General features: G+C 38.2%; 6 protein-coding genes across 8 annotated transcripts; 3 read left to right on the top strand and 3 right to left on the bottom strand.

Moving 5' to 3' along the window:
• Positions 1 to 4,658: 4,658 nt before the first annotated feature.
• LOC135945416 (procollagen-lysine,2-oxoglutarate 5-dioxygenase-like) lies at positions 4,659 to 6,271 on the bottom strand. Its single transcript, XM_065493101.1, has 5 exons — positions 6,043 to 6,271; positions 5,717 to 5,821; positions 5,263 to 5,382; positions 5,075 to 5,203; positions 4,659 to 5,018 (listed from the first exon to the last, which is right to left on the bottom strand). The coding sequence occupies exons 1-5, from the start codon at positions 6,214 to 6,216 to the stop codon at positions 4,863 to 4,865; spliced, it is 684 nt and encodes a 227-aa protein (XP_065349173.1). The 5' UTR covers positions 6,217 to 6,271; the 3' UTR covers positions 4,659 to 4,862.
• A 260-nt stretch (positions 6,272 to 6,531) lies between these two features.
• Plod (procollagen lysyl hydroxylase) lies at positions 6,532 to 18,087 on the bottom strand. 3 transcript variants are annotated; one of them, XM_065493098.1, is made up of 16 exons: positions 17,941 to 18,087; positions 17,435 to 17,515; positions 14,721 to 14,943; positions 14,504 to 14,667; positions 14,088 to 14,264; positions 13,830 to 14,029; positions 13,446 to 13,577; positions 13,271 to 13,392; positions 12,954 to 13,055; positions 12,774 to 12,899; positions 9,130 to 9,271; positions 8,611 to 8,793; positions 8,454 to 8,558; positions 7,947 to 8,090; positions 7,139 to 7,267; positions 6,532 to 7,004 (listed from the first exon to the last, which is right to left on the bottom strand). In XM_065493098.1, exons 1-16 carry the CDS (start codon positions 18,008 to 18,010, stop codon positions 6,849 to 6,851), a joined length of 2,256 nt encoding a protein of 751 aa, XP_065349170.1. In that variant the 5' UTR covers positions 18,011 to 18,087; the 3' UTR covers positions 6,532 to 6,848. The 3 variants fall into 3 exon arrangements, with proteins under 3 accessions (XP_065349170.1, XP_065349169.1, XP_065349172.1); XM_065493097.1 differs by lacking the exon at positions 7,947 to 8,090 and adding an exon at positions 8,202 to 8,348 and having other exon boundaries at positions 17,941 to 18,085; XM_065493100.1 differs by lacking the exons at positions 7,947 to 8,090; positions 17,435 to 17,515; positions 17,941 to 18,087 and adding exons at positions 8,202 to 8,348; positions 15,769 to 16,126.
• On the top strand, positions 9,476 to 10,627 carry LOC135945417 (immunoglobulin domain-containing protein oig-4-like). The gene is made up of 3 exons (XM_065493102.1): positions 9,476 to 9,744; positions 10,135 to 10,284; positions 10,343 to 10,627. Exons 1-3 carry the CDS (start codon positions 9,562 to 9,564, stop codon positions 10,499 to 10,501), a joined length of 492 nt encoding a protein of 163 aa, XP_065349174.1. The 5' UTR covers positions 9,476 to 9,561; the 3' UTR covers positions 10,502 to 10,627.
• LOC135945418 (immunoglobulin domain-containing protein oig-4-like) lies at positions 11,002 to 12,476 on the top strand. Its single transcript, XM_065493103.1, has 4 exons — positions 11,002 to 11,133; positions 11,212 to 11,330; positions 11,381 to 11,530; positions 12,073 to 12,476. Exons 1-4 carry the CDS (start codon positions 11,079 to 11,081, stop codon positions 12,229 to 12,231), a joined length of 483 nt encoding a protein of 160 aa, XP_065349175.1. The 5' UTR covers positions 11,002 to 11,078; the 3' UTR covers positions 12,232 to 12,476.
• Positions 18,088 to 18,574: 487 nt separating the features above from the next.
• LOC135945953 (transmembrane protein 138) lies at positions 18,575 to 19,713 on the bottom strand. Its single transcript, XM_065493903.1, has 4 exons — positions 19,451 to 19,713; positions 19,309 to 19,381; positions 19,026 to 19,242; positions 18,575 to 18,968 (listed from the first exon to the last, which is right to left on the bottom strand). Exons 1-4 carry the CDS (start codon positions 19,579 to 19,581, stop codon positions 18,805 to 18,807), a joined length of 585 nt encoding a protein of 194 aa, XP_065349975.1. The 5' UTR covers positions 19,582 to 19,713; the 3' UTR covers positions 18,575 to 18,804.
• An 8-nt stretch (positions 19,714 to 19,721) lies between these two features.
• On the top strand, positions 19,722 to 23,708 carry LOC135945952 (mitochondrial-processing peptidase subunit beta). The gene is made up of 8 exons (XM_065493902.1): positions 19,722 to 19,845; positions 20,193 to 20,399; positions 20,455 to 20,666; positions 20,722 to 20,838; positions 21,024 to 21,211; positions 21,266 to 21,405; positions 22,438 to 22,785; positions 23,266 to 23,708. The coding sequence occupies exons 1-8, from the start codon at positions 19,777 to 19,779 to the stop codon at positions 23,404 to 23,406; spliced, it is 1,422 nt and encodes a 473-aa protein (XP_065349974.1). The 5' UTR covers positions 19,722 to 19,776; the 3' UTR covers positions 23,407 to 23,708.
• Positions 23,709 to 24,728: the final 1,020 nt, after the last annotated feature.

Below are 24,728 nucleotides of genomic sequence, written 5' to 3'. Positions count from 1 at the left end.
CCGCGAGTCGGCTTTATATGTAAGGCAGCCCTAGACGTGCCCCTATTCATACTCCATTTATCAGAATTCGCCTGCGCGCCACTCTCGCGCAGTTACTTTATTGGGAGGGAAATTTTTCTCAATTCGATCACGCATCCGAGGAATTTGCATTCAATATCAAGTGGGAAATACACACAAAGAATCTAATATATCAAATCCTCTCGGGGCGGCCCCCGGGGCTGCGGAATCTATCACGCGAAAAGCCAATAATTTATTTCAACATGCCTGCGCCCGGCTGACTGAGTGTATGTTTAATTTAATTTGGGATTCGTTCGTTCGTTCTCTTCGGACGCGGCGGAAAAAGAGTGATGATGACTCGGATCATGCAATCTCGGCCCGTATGATTGGAACGAGCTAGCCAACGACGCTTCTTCCGCAAGATATTGTAATTTACTGACCTGTCAGATAGCGAGGCTATTTCACCGCAAGTGTCTCTCCAGCGAACACCAATCGAATTCAGTTCCAAGAAGCTATAAGAAGCTTAAATAAAAAAGAGATGGGAAACAGAGATTTCACGTTTGTTTGATTACGGGCAAGAAACTTCCTGCACATATACTCATATTTATTTTTAGAAAATAGTTCGATGAATTACGAATTCGTTTTAAACGTATGTTTAAAAGTTTAATTGGGAAAACTGAATTAATTAAACAATTGATAACTACCGATGCAATACATTAATTTTGCTTCCGCGAAAGTAGTCAATATTTTCACTAACGCCAAGAATATTTACCTTTAAAGGCCCCCAACTGTGAATTATTTTCGCCATTTTGTAATTAAAACAAACTGTAATTGGAATAGATTGTTGAGTGAAAACTACTAGTTTGAATCAAATTACTGGCAATTCAATTACCGACAGCTGAATGTCAACGAGAGTGTTTTCAAACTTCAAAGTGCCGACAAAAGCTCACCTTAGTGGGCCTTTAATAATAATGAATTTGTTGGCCATAAAACAGAGTTAAAATGTTCCTTCAAAGAACACTAGCAAATTTATCCACAAAATTGAAGCTGATTTTTGGCCTCAAGCCTTTTCAAAATAGAAATAAATATATATCCAGTTTTGGTCTCAACTACCAATTAAATTTTTGGATTAGAGACTCTAAACCAAATACAATTTTTAACACTGAACGGAATGGCTTAGGAGCTTGAGAATGTGGAAGTCAAAATTAATGTTAAACGGATTATATAATCGGACAGCTCAGCTATCGTTAGAAGAGCAAACTTTATTATTTCCTAATTCATGTTTTTTATAATGTGCTAAACAAAGTACATATGATTTATTAACATAGACATTCACCCATTTATCTTGTTCTCTATTTCAAACGTTGCATATGGTTCTACTGTTCTCTTTGAAACACATTTTACACAGCAAAATAGTGCGGGAGATGAAAAGAACGCTCATCAAACACCACTGCTGTTTTCAAACGACAGCCGTGCACTGCTCTACCATCAACTCATTACACGTTTTCCCTGTGTAATTAACGTGATGGGTGGGAGTCTGGGGCATAATTAGAAGAGTCCACCAGAAACTGTTTCTGTTACAGTCACAAAAAAGCTGTTTTCGACTCTCTTCTCTCTCAATTCCCTTTGAGTTTTGGCAGCGAAAAAGTAGTCTCCGGCAAAAAGTCTTGTTCTACTGTGAAGTTGGAAAAATTACACCCAATTTTTTTAATTAGGAGAGACTCTCTATTTGGGCTCGAATGCAGCAAAAACGTCCGTTTAATTACCATTTGCTACTGGAAATTAAAAAGGGAAACCTGCGAGAGAGAAGGGTGAACGGTCAAAGGGGTGCACGTATGAAAAGACGTTTTCTTTCATTCAGCTGCCAAGCTGAGGGTGCTGCGCCGCTCCGTCTTCTTTTTGCGCGCGGAATATTGAATTTCCTTCTTGTTTTCTTTCAATTAAGTGCCGTTATGAACTCCTTGGTCTGTCTCCCTTCACTCGGCTCGCTCCCTGCTCTAATTTGATAGCGGCTTGAAAAAACACCTTGTATTATTTTTTGCCCGCGCGCTCTCCAGCTATTTTGCCAGGCAGCAATAACACGCATTTCCATTTCTCCACGCGCGCGGAAGGATATTCTCTCTTTCGCAAACCCCCAAGAGCAACGCCGGCACAAGATAAACTTTGCCTTTTTACTACGGGAAAGAGGAAAATCGGTGGTCTGCGTAAACACACATTCGTGAAAACCCTTAAGATGTGCCGGCATGCTTGCTTTGGACTACTTTGGACACGTCGCTATATACGAGGAGCCAAATATTCCGACGTCTCAAGAAAACATTTTTGCTGCCCTGCAATCGTCAACATTCAATACATGACTAAGCCATAGAAGCATTTGTTTAAAAAAATTTATCTCAATCATTATAGAGCTATAGGTTTTATATGATATCTTTTCTGAGCTTTGAATTGTCATGTGGGTCAAAAAATGAAGTCAAATAATTAGCTTTTTTAATTCTTGAAACATCTTAGTAAAATCTTTTAACTGAGCTAAATATCCGTGCAAGGGTACAAATTTTTTAGTTTGTGTGATATTTTTCCCTATTTTTAAAAGAAGGCGCAAAATATTTTTATCTCTGCGATCTTAGAAATGTATTTTCTGCTTATAAGAGAAAATTTTTACTTTAAATTTACATATCTAACCATTATTTATAATTTATTTGTCTTGCTATTTTATTGGTTCATCTCTTTTGAGATGAACGACCCCATGATAGCGAACAACTCGCGAAAACTCCGTGTCCCAATAACATCACGAACTAGTAACATTGGCGCACGGACTTGGAGGAAGTCCAGTCCAGAAAAGAACCAGCTCATGCTACTGCCCCCGAATCGGGGTCTTTTTATTGAAATGCTAGACAGTAATAAATTAATTCATGCATGCTAGTAAGGTGCAAACCAGAAAGTAGTGAGTCGGTAGGCTTTTGTAATCCTCTCATATCCAAATGGATTCGTCATTTAAATACAATAAGAAAGTCAGATATAAGGCACACACTCCATTCCCTTTGGGCCCAAAAGCTCCTCTCTCTGCGGCCACTCGGGCTCCATGTTATCCGCTCGGCAGTGTATTCGGACCCGTTGAGCGATACCCCACGTGAAGTGCTGAGAAAATAGGTTCTAAAAAGAAACAAATCCAAACAACGCAATTTTTCATCGAGCCATATATATCAGCTTCATACATTTCATGAGCCAAACATCATGTTAATAAACACAATTAAATTTATATTGTAGTTGAAATTCATCAACTTCAAATTGCGCTTCACCATAAAATTAATGAAGCAAAACTATTTGCTCAACAGACAGAATTTCTCACTTTCATGTAAAGTTAATGAAATAATTAAGCCTCAGGAACGAAAATTAAAGCTCCTAAACTTTCATTAGCTCAATTGGATGAAACCGAGTGCACAAAAGACGAAATTAAATTCCAAATTGCTGCGCGGCACATCAAACGCTTGTGCTCGCATTCTCTAGTGCGGTGTAGTTCAGAGCGAATTTGAAGTCATGCCATATATGCAGAGTTGCGAAACATAGTTTAATTCGGCGTGCTTTTGACACTGCGAGTTTGAATGTTTGGCTGGTCGGGCTGAGCAATTACTGCCGGCTAAAGGACTCCGCTTCCTGCATGCCTGGCGATGGACGCGCGTGGCCTGCGATTCAAAGCCGCAGCGGAATATACGTTCAAGTGGAGGGCTTGATTTGCGCAGCAGTTTGCGGTCTTTGGGAAGAAGAGCGCGCGCGGCGTGTGCATTTTGGTTTTGCGCCTAATGCACTGCGGTTTGCCGACGTAATTGCAGACGAGCACGTCGCTCATCGCAAATAAAGCGTGGCGCCAATATCCTCTCCAAATTTCGCCAATCGAACACGATGAGCGCAATGTAAATGCTGTTGCGGCTCGACATATGGGCTTATCACCCTTTAACCGATATTCGTCGATAGATTTGGCCTTTAGAGTTTCAATTCGAGGGCCGTGAATTTTAGACGGTTGGCTATTTTTTCTGAGCTTCCAAACGTCTAGGGGCCATCAAATGAGCATTAAAAATCGTGCAATTTTAAGTCATTTTTAAACCGTCTAAAGATTGCCTAAAAACGGCTTAAATCTATGCAACAGTTCAAATCTTTGGTTCGAGTGAAAAATTTTCTGTAGTGTTTGAAGTTCATTTTTCCAATTCCCTGAATAAGAAAGTAATTTTGTGAACAAAAATCACGATTTCAATGTTATGCATATATACATATAATAAATTATTTTTATTTTTCTGGAGAAATACGATATGCTACAATACTGCGTAGTAATTTTGAAATTCAGCAAGTATTTTTTTTAAATTAAACCTATTTTTAATTGCAGATGAAAGAAGTTTTGGAAGTCTAAATTATATGTTTTTCGTTTGAATACCAACTAACTATAGAGGTGATGAATTTATAAAAGGGTTGACCCTTTGCTGCAAAAATATAGCTTTGATTCTTCAGGCACTGCGAAGCGCAATTTGCATATTGAATCGCCATCTCTTATCTGGCACAAGAACCTACTACGTAACATTAAGTAAAGTTGAATCCTGTGTCTCGTGCAAATTTAAAGTTACTCTAACTGGTCGATTATTATTATATTTATTTAAATAATGAAATTAAAAATTGGGTCCATTGAAAAGAAAAGCTTTATTTGCTTCTTTTTATACATCCTGGAGAGCACGCATGCTAGGCGGCACAGTATCCTATAAAATTAAAAGGCGTTTTGACAAAACCTTGCCATTACTACTCTTTGTTTAAAAAAAAAATCATATGAATATCTCTCTTTTGTTTTAAAATGAAATTAATAACCAAATGGTCAAATGCGTGACTCTTCAAGGGTCAACAAAGGAAACCAAAATGTATCTAGTGCCTTTGGAAACAGGCAGGCCTTCGTGGTAGTGAGTCAACCTGCCAGGGTGCATCAAAATCCAGCCAATTCTCGTATCTTGAACGGAGCAGTTGTACCTGATGAATCGGCACCCACCGCCCTATAAAATTTATTCCTTGTTGAACTAGCCCATATTAATCAAATAATAAAACCAACCTCATAATCAATTTTGGCATTGTTGAGTGCCAGGTTGATTGTGTAGGTCGCTGTGTCATGGTGGGGACGCAGAAATGCTTGCTGGTCAGGCCGGTAGCGAACCACAAACTTGTGTGGGCAGTGCGGCGTCTGGAAATTGTCACAAGTGTTATAAGACGACATCAGCAGTTAAAAATGGGGTTGCTTACATCCTCATATCCGGTAAAGACACCAGACACAAGAGGCAAAATATACTCTTTCAGCATCAGATCCCACATCTCGCCGAGACCAATGTACTCCATGTGAATGTCTTGAGTCGGAACTGGATCCTGAAAATATAAATAAAATGTGCCACAAAATTTTATAATTTTTCCCAATGAATTGGTAGTAAGTCAGCTTGGAAAGTTTGAAAATTGTACTGAACTTCTATAAAAAATCAGCTATTATTAGACTCATTCAATAGAACACAATAAAATGATATTTCGCCAAAACCAAAACATTGCATCCCGTTTTATTTTTAAGAAGCGATCATAAAAATAGTTTATCCCAATTCTAAGAAGTTTATATTGCATTTTTTATTTTTAGTATGTGTTTACGTCTTGGCAAAAAATCTTTCTTGGTTCAGAATATTTATATTTGAGAAGTAGTGTAGGTTTTACTTACGTTGTAAGCTCCAGTTACCCAAGAACCATTTGCCTCTGCCTCAGCCACAAGCTCTTGACAAAATCTGGGTTTGAATAATGGGAACCAATACACATCAGGGCAAGGCTGCAGCAAGGAAAAAATCAATAAATGAATTAACTTTTGGATTATATTGGAATTGTAATTGCCTCTCTTAATCGAAACACGGTCTTTAAAGGCTGACACAATTTTACGTTAAAATGCATCACTTATGCTTAGCAACGAATTGATAATTCAAAAGATGGTACTATTAGAAGTTTTAAAGGCTAAAAAAATAATTCTATTGACTTAGTTGAGAAACTCCTTACCTGGTTGAGAGTTTGATTAGGCTGCAAATAAAGTGAGTAATTTTCATGCAAGTATCTCTGCTCAAAGTGGTATCGGTTTTCTTCCACTTGGTACAATTCGTTGTTCACGTGGGAAAGATCAAAATTGTCAGCACTAACGAGATAGCCGTAATGAAATCTGCTGTCGACATACATGAAGATATCCTAAGGCAAACAATTTGGTTCATTTTGCGGCCAGAAGCAAGCTGAGTATCACCTGTTCCCGAAGTGAAGCAGCAAACGCCTTCTCAGGGTCGAATATTTTGCAGGAGTAGCTTATCTCAGGGTTGTGAAGTAAAGATCTCTTAACCAGGTAACTTGAGCTGACAAAAGGCACATTCCACACCCCTCTGGGTGTGCATATGTTTAATTTCATATCCTAAAGACTGAAATGTTCTACTGTGCAGAGCCCCCAACAGATAAAACACTATTTACAAGTATGTACATTTGCTTGGAAAAGAAAAACAGTCGTTATTAGATGAAATTCACATTTATTCGTGATTTTCCACCTACAAGAAAATATCAAAACAGTGTAAAGTAAAAAGGAACTGAAAAGTTAGTTGGCCTACATATATGTGACTTTTGGAGTCAGCCTAACATTTCAAGACTGGAATTTCAACACAGATTAGTCATGTATAGAGAGACAGGCGACATAATCGCGGTTATTTGCTCATTTTAGCAACTATAGCTGCTGAGATTATGTACATAAGTAAATGCAGATTGCTTAAAAAGCTAGACTCTAAAAAATGGAAGCTGTTGATTGCACTTATCCACATTCAGCAAGCGCTTTAAGGGTCCACGAAAGAGACCATAATGTATCTGGTGCCTTTTGTGACATAAAGACCTTCGTGGTAGTGGGTCAGCCTGCCAGGGTGCATCAGCATCCAACCCTTTCGAGTGTCCACCACGGAACAGTTGTACCGGATGAAACGGCAGCCACCGCCCTGGAAAATGTAAATTTTGTGTGATGAACGTGACTGAAAATTTAAGCAATAAGAACAAATATAGTTGAGCCCTGATACGAAATAGGAATCAGACGCTGAAAAACAGGATATGTTTGTAAATTTAAAATACAAACCTCAAAATCCACATTTGGGGTGTTCAACGCGATGTTGATTGTGTAAGTGGAGGAATCGTGATGGGGACGAAGGAACGGCTGCTCATCAGGCCGATAACGAACAACAAAGTTCATGATGGCTCGAGGAGGCTGTAATTACCAACGAAGCAACTTTAATATTAAGTTTCATAGCCATGATTAAGGTAGGGAAACAGAAAACAAGCAATCATAATTTACAACTTTAACACAATTTTGTTCAAAGCATTTTAAGAATCGAATTAATGCCAAACCATATTATGTTTCCTTAGTGTAGTTTTGACAAGAGCGTAAAAATTAAATTTCATGATGGAATAAATGTCATGTCGAAAACGTTAGACTTGATTCTTACAGTTAAACTTCTTCCAAAATAATAATTATCAATTTGTTAAACACTAAATAATCGGATATTTAAATAATTAATAAGTCAAAAAGACAAACTCATTATTAATTGATTTTACAATGGCTAAAAACTCAAGACCAATTCATGTTTGTTTACTGTTTCCTGCAATGTGCAAGTATTTACAAAATGTGCTGTCCAAACTAAAAATCATTTGTACCCAATGAAAAAATTTAAACTGCAGTTATTACTTGGGAGACTCTCATACTCAGTATTGCAACTACAATGAGACTTCTAGCCCGCAGCTGATACTTACGAGATTAGATAGCAACTATCCTTAATAATGGGAGGCAAGAAATTGATTGACAAGTGCAATATAAATTTACATAGTGCAAGTTTTCCTTCGCCAATTACTGCTAATCTAAGACCCGAGTGAACTGACTGGATTCTTACTCCACCGTATCCCCAGAAAATATGTTTGCTCAGCGGTCCCACGTATTGTTCAAGGAAATAGTCCCAAACTTTATCCATTCCTACTTGTCTCATGTGAATATCTCTGGTGGGGACATTTTCGTATCCTCCTTTGATTCTGGGGTCCTTCGCAACACGAAATAAAATGAGAATTTGCGCACTACAGGGGGAGATTTGCATTAAGGGCAACAAAATAAGACAGCACAGCAAAATTCAGCAGTCGGGGCTTCGACCTACGTCGTGGACATATCCGTGAAACACTAGCTCCTGCACAGGCCTGACGTATACCCTGAGGAACTCCAGCCAGTGCTGCTCCATTCCCACCTGCTTCATGTGGATGTCACGGGTGGGCACGTTTTCGTACCCGCCGTCCAGACGAGGGTCCTGAGAGGCCAAAATTACTGTGCACAAATCCCGAAATATTTTCAACCCAGCCCAACATTGTCAAAAATTAAATTCCAAACAAAAATAAATCCTGGAAAGACTTACGCTGTTCTTTCCTTCAGACCATTGGCCGAAATTTTCCATCTCAGCCACAAGTTCGTCGCAATATCTCGGGGTAACAATTGGGAACCAATAAACATCAGGACACGGCTAAACATGTGCAAATTTATTATTTTTTATATATCATTTTTAATTATCTCACCTGAAGATTAGTGTGGTTAGGATTGAAGCATGCAGTATAGTTTGGGTGAATGTAGCGTTGTTCAAAGTCCCACTGGTTGTCAAAAATTTGGTACAGCTCGTTATGCATATGCGAGGTGTCAAAGTTGTCCGCATGTATCAAATGCCCAAAGTCCTTCAGGTTGTCCACAAACATGAAGATATCCTACGAAATCGTGTAAGTATAGTGGCCTGACGGGTAAAAATATAAATGAAAAAAATAAATAAAGTAAGATTAACACTAAGAAAAGAATTTTATATATATTTACAGGCAAACAAATAAGGAATGGGTGGCTCAAAATGAAAAAAAAAATATGAAGTCTGAGGTTTGAACAAGCAGTATGAATTTTTCTGGGTAAGGCACAACCAATCCAAGGCTTTTAGTAACCGAACAGCGAGCTTTACATGAGGAGAACGTGTTTAATTTATTTAACTTATTCATTCCTTATTGTTCACCTATGGGAATCACCATTTTTCAGTCTATTTTTAAAAGAATATTTACATTGTGGCGGAGAGACTCGCAGAAGGCCATGTCCGGGTCGACGCCGCGCGAGCTGGTGTAGGTGGGACGCAGGTGCTCGTCCGCCAGGATGGAACCCTGCACCAGGTAGCAGGCGCTGATGTGCGGCACATTCCACACTCCTCTGCAAAAAATTGAGTGTCGTGCACAAAAAGGATTTGGCCCTTATCGAAATGATCATCCAATAATAGAGGTCGGGCCAGCCGCCGGTTTAAATTTGTGCAAGCAGAGAAAACTGGGCAATGATGAGGCGTGATAATGGCCAATAATGAGCCAACAACCTCTTGGCTGGAGGGGTCGGTCGGCGGCTGATCAGCAGGGGGACTCAATTTAGAGAAAAGGGGCCCAATCGACGGGCAGAGAGAGCTGCGTAGCTTTATCGCTTTCATCGCGCGTGCTGACAACAGACAACAAATGCGAAAATTGCTGCTGCTGCTGATAGTGGTGGCCGCGTACCTGGCGGTGGTCAATGAGGCGGCCAGGGGAGGCGGCGGCAGGGGCAAGGGCGGCGGCCGCGGACGACATGGAATGGGCTCGCGGATGCCCATCATGATCCATCGCAACTCGGAAAATAATAACTACTACAACCACAATGACGTGAGTTTTCGCAACACCAACCATCAGTCAGAGGACTTATTTTATCGACTGGTTTTTATCTCTTTAGTTAGCGAGTTTTTGGAAAGTTAATTAGAAGTGCTTGGTTTAAAATTAAGTTTTAACTCGCTTCATGGATTTGCTATTGAATAATTCTTTCTATCAACAATTAATTGAAAAATGAAAAGAAAACCGTTTGGGGGATTTAATTTACAAATAGATTTTTCTGATGAGACCTGCGGGACCGAAACGTCTAGATGTACAGTGTGACATTTATTTCACTTTGAGTCTCCTATTCCTTTTTTGTTTTACTATGGAAGTAGCCACTGCAAAATCTATACATATTTGTGAATTCTATCTAATTTAAATTTATTTAAAAAAATCTTTTTCCAGTCGGCGCAGATTGTGAAGTCATCCCATTTCGAGTTGGACTACATGCTTGGGCGAAAAATCACCTTTTTCTGCATGGCCAAGGGACTTCCGCGGCCCCACATAACGTGGTTCAAAGATGGAATCGAGTTGTACGCACACAAATTTTTCCAGGTAATGCCTCAAAAGTCAAACAAAGCAAAAAAACCTGATTTTGCGTTTGCGTTTTTAGGTGCACGAGTGGCCGATAGGCGAGGAGATTATCAAGTCCAAGATGGAAATCGACCCGACGACGCAGAAAGACGCGGGATACTATGAGTGCCAAGCAGACAATCAGTACGCTATTGACCGCAGGGGTTTCAGGACGGACTACGTCATTTACAACAGTTAACTTTTACATCACTAAACTTGCATGCTTTAGGGTTTAGATCAAATAAATTTGTACTAATCTAGACGCGATGTTTTGCTGTAGTTATTTTATAAATAAAGATTGAAAGTTTTAAGTTTTATGAAAAAATGTCTGGCATCCCCAAAAACATAAAAGCAATTGCAGAAGATGGTCGCAAAGTATTGCCAATATATCGTTGTGTTTCATGTCCCGTCACAAAAAAATGTGTCGACCAGTGGAGCGATTCTACACTAGAAAAATAAATTTGCGTTTTTACCACCAAAATAATTTTTAAACAAAACCAAAAACAGGATTTGAGTTTAAAAGTGACGACTTGATTTATCACATATTGGGAAAGGCATAAAGGCGTGTGTCCAACTCTCTAACGCCAATTATTGAACATTGCAGAGAGTCATGTGGCTCGCGTTATCCCAATTTCGCCACCCAGTACTTGCAGACTATTAGTAATTGCAGAGGGAAGGAAGGGCACAAACAGTGAGCCAAGTGGGGAGGGTCAGAAGTGGCTAATTTGTCAGCGATACAGACACATATCACTTCAGTGAGCGCGACACAAGCCAACATGAACTACAACTGGGTTGGTGCCGCCGTACTCATCCTCATAGTCATCATATCAGGTGAGTGAAACCGCAGTTATGCACCAAAGCACACTAACCAAAAAACCGACTTATCATGGTAAATTAAAACTTTAACAGGTGGTGATGCGAGGAGGGGACGAGGCAAAGGTCGGACAAAGAGCAGGGTCCAAATCGGAATGCCCATCAATGGCAAGTACCGAGATCCAGAGTCTGACCAATATTACAACAATAACGATGTAAGTTGTTGCTAAAATCTTGAGCTCGTAAATTAACCGATCCGTTGCAGGGAGCGAAAATTATCGTGGCATCTCATTTTGATTTTGAATTTGTGCTCGGACACAAAATAGTGTTTCTTTGCACTGCAAAGGGGAAGCCTCGTCCACAAATCACTTGGTACAAAGATGGAGTTGAGCTCTATGCTCACGCATTTCTGCATGTAAGTTGTTATGTTTTGAATAATTTCCAAAACATTAACCAAAGATGACATTTTGACTAAAATTAGCCAATGATATTTGAAGTTAAATAAAAATTTGTAACTAAAATCTCATTCAAATTTTTAAAGTTACTAAACAAACTGGACATAATTTTTTTCTAAGAAGAAAATGCGAAAATAAATCTCTAGATGTGTCTAGATGGGATGATAGAGGTTTCCAGGACTGAACAACCCATGCTAAAATATTAAAAAAAAATGGTACAGAGTGAATAACAACAGAATTGGTTCAGCAGTGCTATTATTCTCTATGCAATATTTTTTAATAATTCCAACCATGGAAAAATTTTCATATCATCCAGACATTCATTTTCCAATCTAAAATCTCAACATTTTTTATACCCAGTTAGTCTTCTATCTATAATTTAAATTGCGTGAAAAATTGGAATTTTAACTTCATTTTGACACTTGATATTTGACAATCTAATTTTGATTTTTCAAAAATTAAAACTTATTAAGAGTTTCAAGAATATTTTTTTGAATTAAAGGTTCACGAGTGGGAACTGGGAAAGGACAGAATGAAGTCAAAGTTGGAAATCGATCCAGCAACCCAAATGGACGCTGGAGTTTACGAGTGCTTTGCAGACAACAAGTTCTCTATTGACAGACGCACTTTCAAAACAGACTTCAGCATTGCCTTTGATTAGAGTGTGGCCCCAAGATTCTCTCCGCAGCGTGCGCATTACGTATTCAAATGCAGCAATGAAACACAACGGCGAGTCCATTCATAACTACTCTCTTCCTGCCCGCTGGCAACGCAAAGTACAACAACCATCTGGCATTATAGCGGCTGCCCGCTTTTTGACCAAATAATACAATTAATCCTAATATTTTGTTGCTCGCTCTTTCCTGTAAACGGAACAATAAAAATGCTCTATTTACAAATTTAAAACACCTATATTATTTTATGTACAACCTGCTAGAAAACTGGAAAGATATAAAACTAATTTCTCTACTGGAAAATTTCTATCGCATTATAAATCAAGGTGTCCTAAACGGCTCGGCTCACGAGAGTCGGTTACCAATGTTTACAAGGAAGAGAGTGGACTAATCATCTAATCAACAGCCCATCCTTGACCGCCGCCGTTTTGCAAGCGTTATGTAATAGTACAAACTGACAAAGCCCACTTGAACAACCCGACCAACCAAAGCAGAGTGCGAACTAGCCAGCAAGATTGCAAATACTCACTTGCGCTCCCCTTCGACGATTTGCAGATAATCGGCCGACCTTGCGTAATAGCCGTCAGAGTTTAACGCTCCCCAGAAGTTGGACCAAGCCTTTTTGTGCCTTGTGAGAAGAGGAGCAATCACCGGTCTAACGAGATTAATCATTAATTCCGCACAACAGGTAGAGTGAGCGATTTATTACCTGTTCTGCTCAATCAAGTTCTTCAAAGTCTCCTTGTTGTCCAGGTGGGCAATGGAATCAACCACAAAGAGGTATTCACAGTTCAGACCTACACAATGCGAGCTGAAAATTTTGAAAAAGCAGAATAAAAATCAATTCCCCAATGAACTCAAATCTCAGTAGATTAAATTATTTTTCAATCAAGATCAGATTTTTATGTTGACATCAATGTCATTTTATAATTTTCTGATTTTCATAGTGTTTTTATCCTGCATCAAGTTTTCTTATTGTTTTGAAATTAAGTATAGATTAATTTTTAGCAACAAAGTTTAGCTCACATAGCCTTGTTTCTGCCACTCTCCTCGCAGGTATCCTCAATGTGTTCTATAAATTCAACACTTTGGTAATCTGATCCATGTTCAGTAACAAATTTGGATAGTTGTTTGGCGTGGTACTCAGCCTACAAACGCGTTTGCTTCATAATTCTTGTATATTTAGTAGCAAATACCATACCTTGTTGTGAATGAAAAGGTGGATGGCAGATTTAGGATAATCCAGAGCAACAATTTTGTTGATAAATTCCTCCAAAAATGGGGTCGGTTGCCCAATGAAAATGCTAACCAACACCACAGGCCAAGGTTTTCCCTAAAACGTCATGGTGCCACAAAATGATAATTTTAGCATTGACTCTAACATAAGTATAATAAGTAAACTAAATGATTACTGTGATACACATAAACTTAAGAGTAAAAGAAATATGCTTTTGTCTATGGGGGGTGAGAATGCATTTCCAGCATAACAGGAAGTCTAGATTGTGTTACACTGATTAAAGAAACTGTTGAACGACAGGCAATACAAAAAAAATTTGCGTTATTATCAAAAAGTTAAAATTCATACATCCTTTGGGAGCTCCCTCAAGTTTGTTTCGCAGGTAGTGCAACCAGTTTTTGGGTCCCAGCTCTTGGCGAGATAATTTCCTAGCGTGTTCAAAGCCTGTTTGGCTGGGCCATTTCCATGGACAATAAGTGGCTTTGTCTTGTACACAACGTTGTTGATGATGGCACCATCCTCGTCTGAGAACTCCAACTCAATATCGCCTGATAAAACCCACTATAATTTTTCATCCGATTACTGGTAGCTTGGATTTGTTCATACCAACAGCTCCATTCAGATTCTGGAAGATTTCTCCCTTGTGGTCCAGCTTCATCTTAAGTGCAGCCCGTACGTCATCGTCCAGATAGCGCTCGGTGTAAAACAGTTGATCATCATCCTTGGCCGTGCCTTTCCAAGTAGACACGAGTTGATAAACTTCAGGCGCATAGCCAATAAAACCTGTTCAATTTAAGCACAAAATTATTTCACAAATAATCTTGGCAATATTTCATTTATTTTAAAGTTTTAAGATGAAAAGCTACAATTGTCCCCAGTTTAAATTATTGCATAAAAATATTTTGGAAATAAACAATTAAGTCAAGGAATTCTTAATTTCACGAATTATTAAAAGTTTTAAAGAATTTGTTATGGTTTGAAAAAACTGAACTACTTAAGAGGTAGCAAAACTTGTACTGTACCACCAGAATTGAGGAAACGCTTTCCAAGTAGCACGTTAGGATATTTAGAAGCAAGATTCTTGTCAGGCCAGCAAAAGCCTTCTGCCGAAAACAGGATTTTGGCGCCGCTTTTCTCAAATTGATTTAAAATTTTATCCACGCCAGCCAGGAAAATCACATCATAGCTGTTTAAGAGAATTTTAGTTTTTAATCGTGATTAATTTAAAATTATTCTTACCTGTCGGTGAAGAGAACGATTTTATTTTTATCATTCTTGTATTTTTCCAGCTCATTTTTCAGCAGCTCGACTTTTTGTCCACCACCAGCATAATGCATGTCTCCGCCAACCCAAGCTTCATTTTGGCCCAGGACTGTGACAGGGATGTCGTACACCTTGGCCGAGCGGAGAAAACGCCTGAATCCATCAGTCTCATCGGTGGCCACAGTCAAGGCCAAAAGGTCTGCGAAATTAAAGGAAATTTACTCATCAAAAGTATCAGGATTTCAAATCCTGATATCTATAGATACAGGCAACTGTGCAATAAGACGCTGCTTAAACAAAGATAAAATGTAAATTTATGCATGGGCTCACCATCGTTGGTCTTTATTTTTGTTTACTTTAACGACTAATGTCGAGGCCTTTGGTCAACTTTTAATCCCATCAAAAGAATTATTTGTTGTATTTTATATGCATTTAAAGCAACGTTTCACGTTATAATTAACAGTTGTCTCTTCTTTTAACCATTTGAACAATTCTTTGGGAAAAATTACAAGTTGTACTGACCAATTAGCTTTTAAATTAATGAAATTTGCCACGTAAATTATTAACACAACAGGAGAGCTATTTATTTTAAAATTTGTTATAACAAAAGTTACTCATAAATAAGAGTAAAAAGTTTTTCACAAAATAAAAAATATTTTTCTTTTGAGTTTGTATTGAATTATGAACTGACAACATTATTTGAAATTTGATTAATTTGAATGGGAGTTAATTCCATAAATTTCAAGATGGGGGCGTTTTGTCTTATGATGCTCGATTCAGATGATGAGAGCGGATGCTGCGTTGGAAGCTGCGAGAAAAAAAGAAGACATAACCCGCTCCCTCCTGATCACGTCAACCACACCATTGCTTCTCTCAAAAATTCAATTAAGTTTGGTTTAATACTTCTTTCTAAACAATATTTTAGCGAATCTAAATAAAAAATAAATAATTGATAACACAAATAAAAATTAAACCAAAACAAGGAAAAATTCAATGAAGGAAGAAGTGTACGAACGGTACGAACCATGAGTTTCGCTGTGCGATTCCTGACTAGTCACTCGAACGTTGGCAAATAAAGCAATTAAGACGGGTAATAAAATGAACCGAATCATGTTGAGATTGAATAAAATGTTTTTGGGGGTGCTACGCACGACAAAAATGGGCAAAAGTGAAGTTCCAGTGGAGTGGAGACTCCTCTACTATGGCACCTGCTTCTTCACGGCCGATTTTGCGCGGAGATTAACACATTTCAATGGGAAATAGCCCCTTCAGAACACAATGGAGATTCAAAATGAGAAATCTGATCGGTTCCGGACTCAAGCAGAAGACGAGAGACCAAATTTCGCGAGATTTAACCCGAAGTCCCGGCCTGACGACAGCGAAATTTTGTTGATTGGCGTTTGTTTACATCTGGCGGTGGCAGCACGTGCGCCCCGCTGTGACCTTCGGAGCAGGGAGGGGGCAGCGAATGATTGAGAAGATCTGGAGCGGCAAAAAGCCCAAAAAACATCCACACACAGTCTATAGCAATTCGCTTCATTGTCAGGTAAAATCTAGCGGGTTCATTGTTCATTATTTTTATACCAATTCAGCAGTTGTACCGTGCGTGATAGGAATTTGAAGGAAAAATATTAACACTAGGAATAATAAATAAAATTACTAATAATTTTCCATCCTTTACCAAGAAACAGAAAACCGACGCTTAATAAGTCATAATTTAACAGGCTAAAAACACAAATAGTTTAATTCCGTTTAATGGATAATAATATAAATTTGGGTGTTTAAGCTTTTAGGAGCTTGCAAAATTTTAAGTAATTTTTTATTTATTCTGAATGAGCAAAAGGTGACATTATAATATATGCCATTTCAAAATGAACGTGGGATCTTGATCTTTATAATTTATTCCTGTGCGCGCGCCAAACAATGCTTATGAAAGGGAAAGTAGTCTAGAAATCAGAATTTTAAAGATACGTATACGCACTATAACATCCTTCCGAAATGCAATTGCATCAATTCTAATTTAATCCTTTTACCCCAGCAACCATTTTTTTCTTAATGACGAACTAAATTTTTTTCTCATTTTTTGTGTCTATCGGTTTACGCATCAGCTGGCAGAAGAAAAAACAAAAATATATTAGAGGATATAACCCCCTCCCCCATCCAACGCCGTGACTGATCGCGATTGTCCTGGAAAGAGTCCTCCTTTAGCCATTGAACTTGAAAGGAGGCGCGTCTTTTTGTGCGATTTTGCACGCGTTTTTTTGCTATTCATTTTCAGCTTGAACAGTTATCAGTGTCGCCACGCTATTTCCCGCTGCTTTGGCCTACGTGACGATTCAGACGGTGATCAGAAATCTATTTGAATTAATATAAAATATATCAAGCTAGCTCAATAAGATTTTGTTTTGACTTCAGACTTGAGAGATTTTATTGTAAAAAATAAATTAATAATTACAATTATGAGAAAAGGCACATAATATAGGTTTGTCTTACATATTCTGCAGAGCAATATACATATTAAAAAAATCTGACTTTTTGCAAAACATATTCATTTTAGATGAAAACTTACAAGCTGTTACAAGCGAATTGAATTGACGGATTCTCGGATTCTTATTGTATTGTATGATTTAGGTTTCTCGCCTAATTTATAGTTATCTGGCGTGATAAATTTAAAATTCAAAATACAATACCTTCAGATTTTTGTTGATCTAAAAATACTGATTTAACATCTGCATGGCAATCTCCGGAATCTAGACTACAAGTTTCTTCAGCTGAAAAAAAGAAGTGCCTGGTATAACGTATATTTTAATTGATCCATATCACGGTACACATCTCGAAAATGAGTAATTTCTACTTACCAAAGATAAACAGCAAGCAGTGATTGATTGATTGACAAAAAAATGATTTGATAATTGTAACGAATAACAGCTCAATTGATTAGGGTGTATAACATCAAACAGTTTTACCGAGGAAATCATAAAAATATCTTACGAATTTATTTATAGCAAAACGTTAACCAATATTTTTTTGAACCCCACTTAATATAGTTCAATTTAATCGAATAAAACTTTTATACGAATTAAAACTAAAAAGACTCAATTAAATTTTAACTAAGATTTATAATTTACATCTTTTTCCGAGTAAGTGAATTTTTAAATTATATTTTTGAGCTAAAAGTATCCAATTTCGATCTCACCTATGCATGGTTTTAAATGATCTGCTGAAACAAGAAGAAGCAAGGCAAGCGTAAAGGTTGCCGTGCTCATGATAGGCTGTATGTTGTGTCTCGAAAGAAGGTGTTTGCTGAACTGACTAAGATGCAACTCGCTACCGCGGTGAAAAGCGAATTGAATTCGGCGGCTTGCTCCGTCTTGGGAGGATGATAACGGCGGAGGTGGAGGAGATGGAGTTCTGAAAGCTATTTATCAGGCCGTGACTAGTACTTTGGTTACTTGGCGCAGCCAGGCACTCAGCCAGGTGTACGTGTCAAATCGAATGCACTCGCCAAGTAAACGCTGATTTTTTTCCTGCGGGTTGAGAAACAAAAAGAATGGGCTGCTTGAGAATTTATCTATGCGCGCTCTGTCATGTCATTGGCATTTTAATAATTAGAATAATTTCTCCCTATTCCAACACACAATTCACATCATATGCTGCAAAATACAGGCATAAAGATTGAATTTTATAAAAATTTTGTAGGGCTATTATGCCATTGAAATGTGTGAAAGACATCACATCATTGATTGTCTCAATCACGAACTATTATAATTACGTTCTCTGGAATGGGAATCAGTGGAATTAAATTAATTTGGTTTGTTAATTAAGTTTTATTCCAAATATATGACTATACACATAAAAATATCAAAATACATGGCTATAATATGGAGTAAAGTATATGGCGAAGTGTGTTAAAAACACACTCATTAAAGATTTGAATCGATCTGAAGAAGATTTAATAACTGAATATTTTTTACCAAGTATATCCATTAAAGTAAGAAATTTGGCTTCTCCTCTATAATATAGTGGCTGTGATATTGTTGAGACATACTTCAAATTCTATTTATTTTAATTCAATAACCTCCTTATTATATCCGTTTTCAATTATAGTTGAGGCTGAGTCTCCAACTGCGTTGGATCTTTTGATCCATACTTTGTCGTCGTAATATTTCGAATCAGCGATCCTCAGCATTGTCCACTTGTACGTGTAGTAATATATGAGTGAGCCTAAGTGCAAAATTTTTTCAGTATTCAATAAGCAATAGTTATATAAATTTATTTTACAAAATCTCTGAGTAGCATAAAGCGGCAGTCTCCCTGCCGGCCAGCGTTGCTCCTCAGTCGCCAAACTCCTGGCAAGGGGCTCTTCCTCCGACCAATTGTCCTTGCTGGTGGACTCTTGAAGGGTCACCCAATGAAGGGCAACGCTCAGGATCAGGTACAGTGTAGATATGAAAATTGTGGAACCAAACTCTTTCACAACGTCTGACAAAAGTCCAGCCTAAAATTAATTTGGTTTATAAAATAAGTAAAATAAATACTTTTTTAGCATTTCATTTTTGCTTACCTGAAATAGAAAGGTTGAGAAGAAGCTGAGGAAAATAAGAATAATCGCAAACACCAGACTCATATCTTGAAGGCTGAAATATTTTATCATAATAAAAAATCATCTTCAATCAATTTACGCGTCATCTATATCTACTCCTCACATGTAAACAACCAGGGCGACGATGGTGTCCTGCAGAGCCAAATCAGAAAAGGCATTAATGCAGAGGTCCAAGACAAGCAGCAGGCTCTGCACTGTTATAAGTGTCACATAGCGGGAGACGGAGAGTTTCATTGGCAAAATCAATATTAAAAGGCCAGCAGCAAACCACGAGAGAACAGGAAGTCACACTCTATAATGCGACTCGTGAGAGCAATGGAATTCGTGTGCATTTCCTTTCGCGCGCTTGCAAGTCAAATTTATGCCCTGCCCATCTGTTAGGAGACGATCGTCTTTTGTTCGACCCTTTAGAGATTTTCATCGGGAAAGATGGCGGCCCGCTTCATACGTTTAGGCAGTTCTTTGAAGCTTTACACCAACAAGACCAGCTTGGTGAAGGTGAGTTTTTCGACAATAACTTAAGCTAAATATATTTTATCAGCAGAACAATGCAAATTCAATTGAATGTGATCTTAAGATGGTGTACAAATCGTCTCTTGAATTTTCGGCCAGGGTTCCCTCTGTCTTAGAAAATCAATTTTATCATTTAATTTAGCCTTTTTTTCCGCACTTTTCCCCGGATTTTCTCTGCAAATATGAGCTCAGCCAGATTGTTATTTTGCGAAAAAAAATTTATTGCAAAATTAATTTCGTAAAAACTACTAATTTTTGTAATCATATGGTCCATTCTAGAGTGGGCAAAATTTAGCCGGTGTAAAAGTCTCAATTTGTTTTTAATCTTTCAGCATGCCTCTTCAGCATCGGCTGTGAAACAGAAGCTGGTGAATTTGCCACCCACTCAGCTTACCCAGCTGGACAATGGTATGCGAGTGGCATCCGAGGACAGCGGCCTGCCCACCGCCACCGTGGGAATCTGGATTGACTCCGGATCCCGCTACGAGACAGACAAGAACAACGGCGTCGCCCACTTCCTCGAGCACATGGCCTTCAAGGTGCGCACATTCAGAGTCGTGTGTTTGCAAGGGTTGAAATGAACGCCGGTTGCAGGGCACATCCAAGAGGTCCCAAACCGACTTGGAGCTTGAGGTGGAAAACATGGGTGCTCATCTGAATGCCTATACCTCCAGGGAGCAGACCGTCTTCTACGCCAAGTGTTTGTCCGCGGATGTGCCCAAGGCTGTTGAAATTTTGGCTGACATCATCCAGAATTCCAAGCTGGGCGAGCAGGAGATCGAAAGGGAGAGGGGCGTTATTTTGAGGTAGATTTGTGTTTTGAGACTTGGTTTGTGAATAAGCTAATTTTTTACCATGCAGGGAAATGCAAGAGGTAGAGACCAACCTGCAGGAAGTTGTTTTTGACCACCTTCACGCCACCGCCTTCCAAGGCACCGCTTTGGGCAGAACCATCTTGGGTCCCACCCAGAATATTAAGTAATAAATCAATATTGTGCTTTTATGTTCATTTCCTATCAATAGAATGATGATTAAAACGCAATCTGACACCTCTTAACTGAAACATTATGTTGAGAATTGCATTTTATTTACTGAACAAAATTTACTCCACTATTAATATTATGCCCCTCTGGAAAATGAAATCTAATTCAGATTATTTCCAGGAGCATAACCAGAAGTGACCTCGCTGAGTTTGTATCAACGCACTACAAGAGTCCCCGATTGGTGCTGGCAGGCGCTGGAGGCATCAGCCACGGCGAGCTGGTCAAACTTGCTGAAAAACATTTCCCATCCGCCAAGTCCAGTGGAGAGTCAACCGAAATCCCCATCCTGCCCAACTGCCGATTCACTGGCAAGTCCTCAATTGTGTTGCTTGCATTTGAAATAAACAAATGGTCTCTTTCAGGTTCGGAAATCAGAGTACGAGATGATTCGATGCCCCTTGCACACATTGCCGTCGCGGTTGAGTCCTGCGGTTGGGCTAACCCTGACAGTATTCCCCTTATGGTCGCCAACACCATCATTGGTGCCTGGGATCGCTCTCAGGTTTGTTTAGTTCTTTTTTTGTTACATTTGTTGCCTGTTTCATGAACTGATTTTTTGGTCGGTTGGATCATTTAAGTTGATAATTTTCAATTTGACAAAGTTAGCGATTTATGGAGATTTTGAGATAATTTCCCGATATTTCAATGTTGATTTCAAATTTCTTAATTTAGCTGAAATTTGGATTCAAGACACTCATGAGGCAAATCGATCGGCGGGGGTCATTTTTTGTATTCAAATGACCCTTATGGATTAGATACTGGTTTTTTTAATGGTTAATTGTAGAGCAAAATATTAAACGTAGTTTAATCATTTAAATATAATGTCTTATTTTTGCAAGTTGACAATTTTTTGTATCATATTATATTTCCGAAAAAAGGTAATTGGAAATGTAAAATTAAATAAGTTCAAAGATTTTTATAGTAAAAATGTAGCTCAGTAAGTTTTAAAACGCTATCTTTAATCTTTAAATTATGTTTGAATTTCCCAGCATAAGTTAAGGGACTTTTTTATTGAAAATATAAAACGACCCACCAATCGATTTGTCTTGTAGAGTTTAGCTTTGAAATATCACCATAATTAAATTAAAACAGGTTTCACAAATAGATTTTTAAACATTTCCTATGTTGAAAGGATATTAAACCTTTGGAGCTTCATAACTTGACAAATCCTTCAAATCAAATATTTTCCACTGGTGATATCTCTTATTGTTGGCTCATTGGATACTACGCAATTTCAATGGTTCCGCCAAAAACTTAAACATAATATCTTTAAAGAGTTTCATCATAAGCATATTTGATCCAGGATTAAATCTGTTTTTAAAGTAATTTCAATAACAATTGGAAAATATATCTTCGATAACAAAAAATTGAAACTGTTTTTATCTTACAGCAGAAAATATTTCATAATAGTTTTCCCTATTTTAAAGTTTAAACTTTAATCATCTCATATTTATATTGTATTATACCCCTCATAATTTGTCTTTTTACCAGTGTCTATTCTTTAATCTAATAAATTATTCCACGTAAATTTCAGGGTGCTGGCAACGCCCACGCATCTGCCCTGGCTAAGGCCTCGGCCGAGTCAAACTTGTGCCACTCATACCAGTCGTTCAACACGAGCTACAAGGACACCGGCCTGTGGGGCATCTACTGGGTGTGCGACCCGATGCTGTGCGAAGACATGCTTTTCAACGTGCAGTCGCAGTGGATGCACCTTTGCAATACTGTCACCGAGGGTGAGGTGGCCAGGGGCAAGAACCTGCTCAAGACCAACTTGCTGCTGCAGCTTGACGGCACCACTCCCATCTGCGAAGACATCGGCCGCCAACTGCTCACCTACGGCCGCCGCATTCCAGTTCATGAGTTGGAAGCCAGAATCGACGTGAGTTGAAATTTTTGTCTCCCCCTGTCAACTGATCTAAATTTTGTCCTATGACCCGGATCTTTGAAATTTTGGGCATGTCTTTTAACCGGCTAACATAGTAATCATAGTTTCTTTTTTTAATCTGATTTCAAAATCTTATTTAATTTACAACTAAGAAAAATGCAGTGCTGAGAGTAGAAGCCAGGATTGTGAAGATCGTTTTTACTTTAGTAATCACGTTTGTATTTCTTGATAATGCATTCAACTGAAAAATATAACACAAATGTTTTTACATAATTATAAACCAAGCAAAGTAACATGACTAATTGTGCGTTAAAAGTTTATTTACCCATGCGTCATGTGACTAGACCATTCTGTTTCTTTGAACTCTGCATTGCAACATCTAATTTTTCTCAATGAATTTTGCAATACTCTCTTTTCTATTTTAGTTTCTAGTGAAACTTAACAATGTTATTCAACAACCGTGATTTTTTTCAGGCCGTCAACGCTCAGCAGGTTAGAGACATTTGCATGAAGTACATCTATGACAGATGCCCTGCTGTGGCCGCCGTTGGACCTGTTGAGAACCTTCCTGACTACATGAGAATCCGCAACTCCATGTACTGGCTTAGGATTTAAACCACTTACACCAACGCTACCTGTATGAAGAAAATCACTTGGCCAGCTTCGAGGCGGGGCCACCGCTGCATTTCTTTTGAGCTAAAGTGTCTCTACCTTGTTAATTGTTTGATAGCAGAGTGGCTTTTCACTCCAATGCAAGCAGTATGTGTGGATGCAGATTACACCTAAAGCTCCAAGCTGGCTTAGTGAGATTTTCTTCAGTGTAAAAACAACCATAGAGCAAGACTAAAGATCACCTTAAATGCAGCAGGTGTAAATTATGATTCTGGACAAAACAATAAAAAGTTAAATGTTGTCAATTACGTTAGTTTTATTTAATTTCAGTTGATTACGACGGGAACATGATTGTAGTGAAATAGATCGACGATGACGATTATATAGGTTTCAAAGTAATTTTATTTAAAATTGACGTGTTTGATGTTAGAGGGTTAAAGTAAAAAGGTTATTTTAGCTAAGTCGTCCTAATTTTTATGAAGAGATGAAAGAAGTGGAGATAAAACTTGCGTTGACATTCAGTGACTTGAGGTCACATTTAACCTCTTCTCGCACTAAGAAGCGGGCACAGTGCCAAATTCGCGTTTTTTTAAATGCCCATAAGCCAAATCGTGGAAGAAAATATTGTGTCATGTAAGACCACTCCAGAATGTAAAATCAAGGGAAATGACTGTCAAATTAAGTCAAACAAGAACACAAATAAATAGTTTAATGGCTGCGAGAATTTAGCCAATTTAGCATAATCGATTAGAATGGAATGCAACACAGGCGTGCACTGACTGCACTGCCCTCCCCCTCTGTTGGCCATCAACAGCTGTGATCAGGCTGGAACCCACCAAAAACAATAAAGTTCTAGTGATTAAGTAAGTGCTAAAAGTAGTGCGTGCTTTGGTTTTGCCAATTTTCTCAACCAATTTTTACATGGTTTTGAACCGTCTAACCAAGATCTACAGACAAATAATGCAAGGTAAGTCTGAGTCTGCGAGTTTTTTTGCCGTTCAATACAATGCTAAACTGGCTAGCTATAAACTTAAAGCCAATTTTCTTAAATATATTTACAACGCGAATGTTAATAAAATTTTCTTCTACGAGTTCTTTTTGCTTCCAGCATTTTATTTCATAACAGCTGGGCAAAGAGTAAGAGAAGGGATCCGATTTTAGCAACATTATAATGATCCTAATTAGGGAAGCATTCTAGCAGACAATGAGATATTATGAGATTCACATCATACATAATGTTTTTTTTTAATATCTGATGAAAGCGTATATTACCTAACATATAGGGGGATAATTCAAGATTATTAATTCCATTAATATCAGCAATA

Source organism: Cloeon dipterum, chromosome X (assembly GCF_949628265.1).
Source record: "Cloeon dipterum chromosome X, ieCloDipt1.1, whole genome shotgun sequence".
In the NCBI taxonomy this organism is placed as follows: Eukaryota; Metazoa; Arthropoda; class Insecta; order Ephemeroptera; family Baetidae; genus Cloeon; species Cloeon dipterum.
Note: the sequence above shows the minus strand (reverse complement) of the source record. Positions and strands in the feature narration are given on the sequence as shown.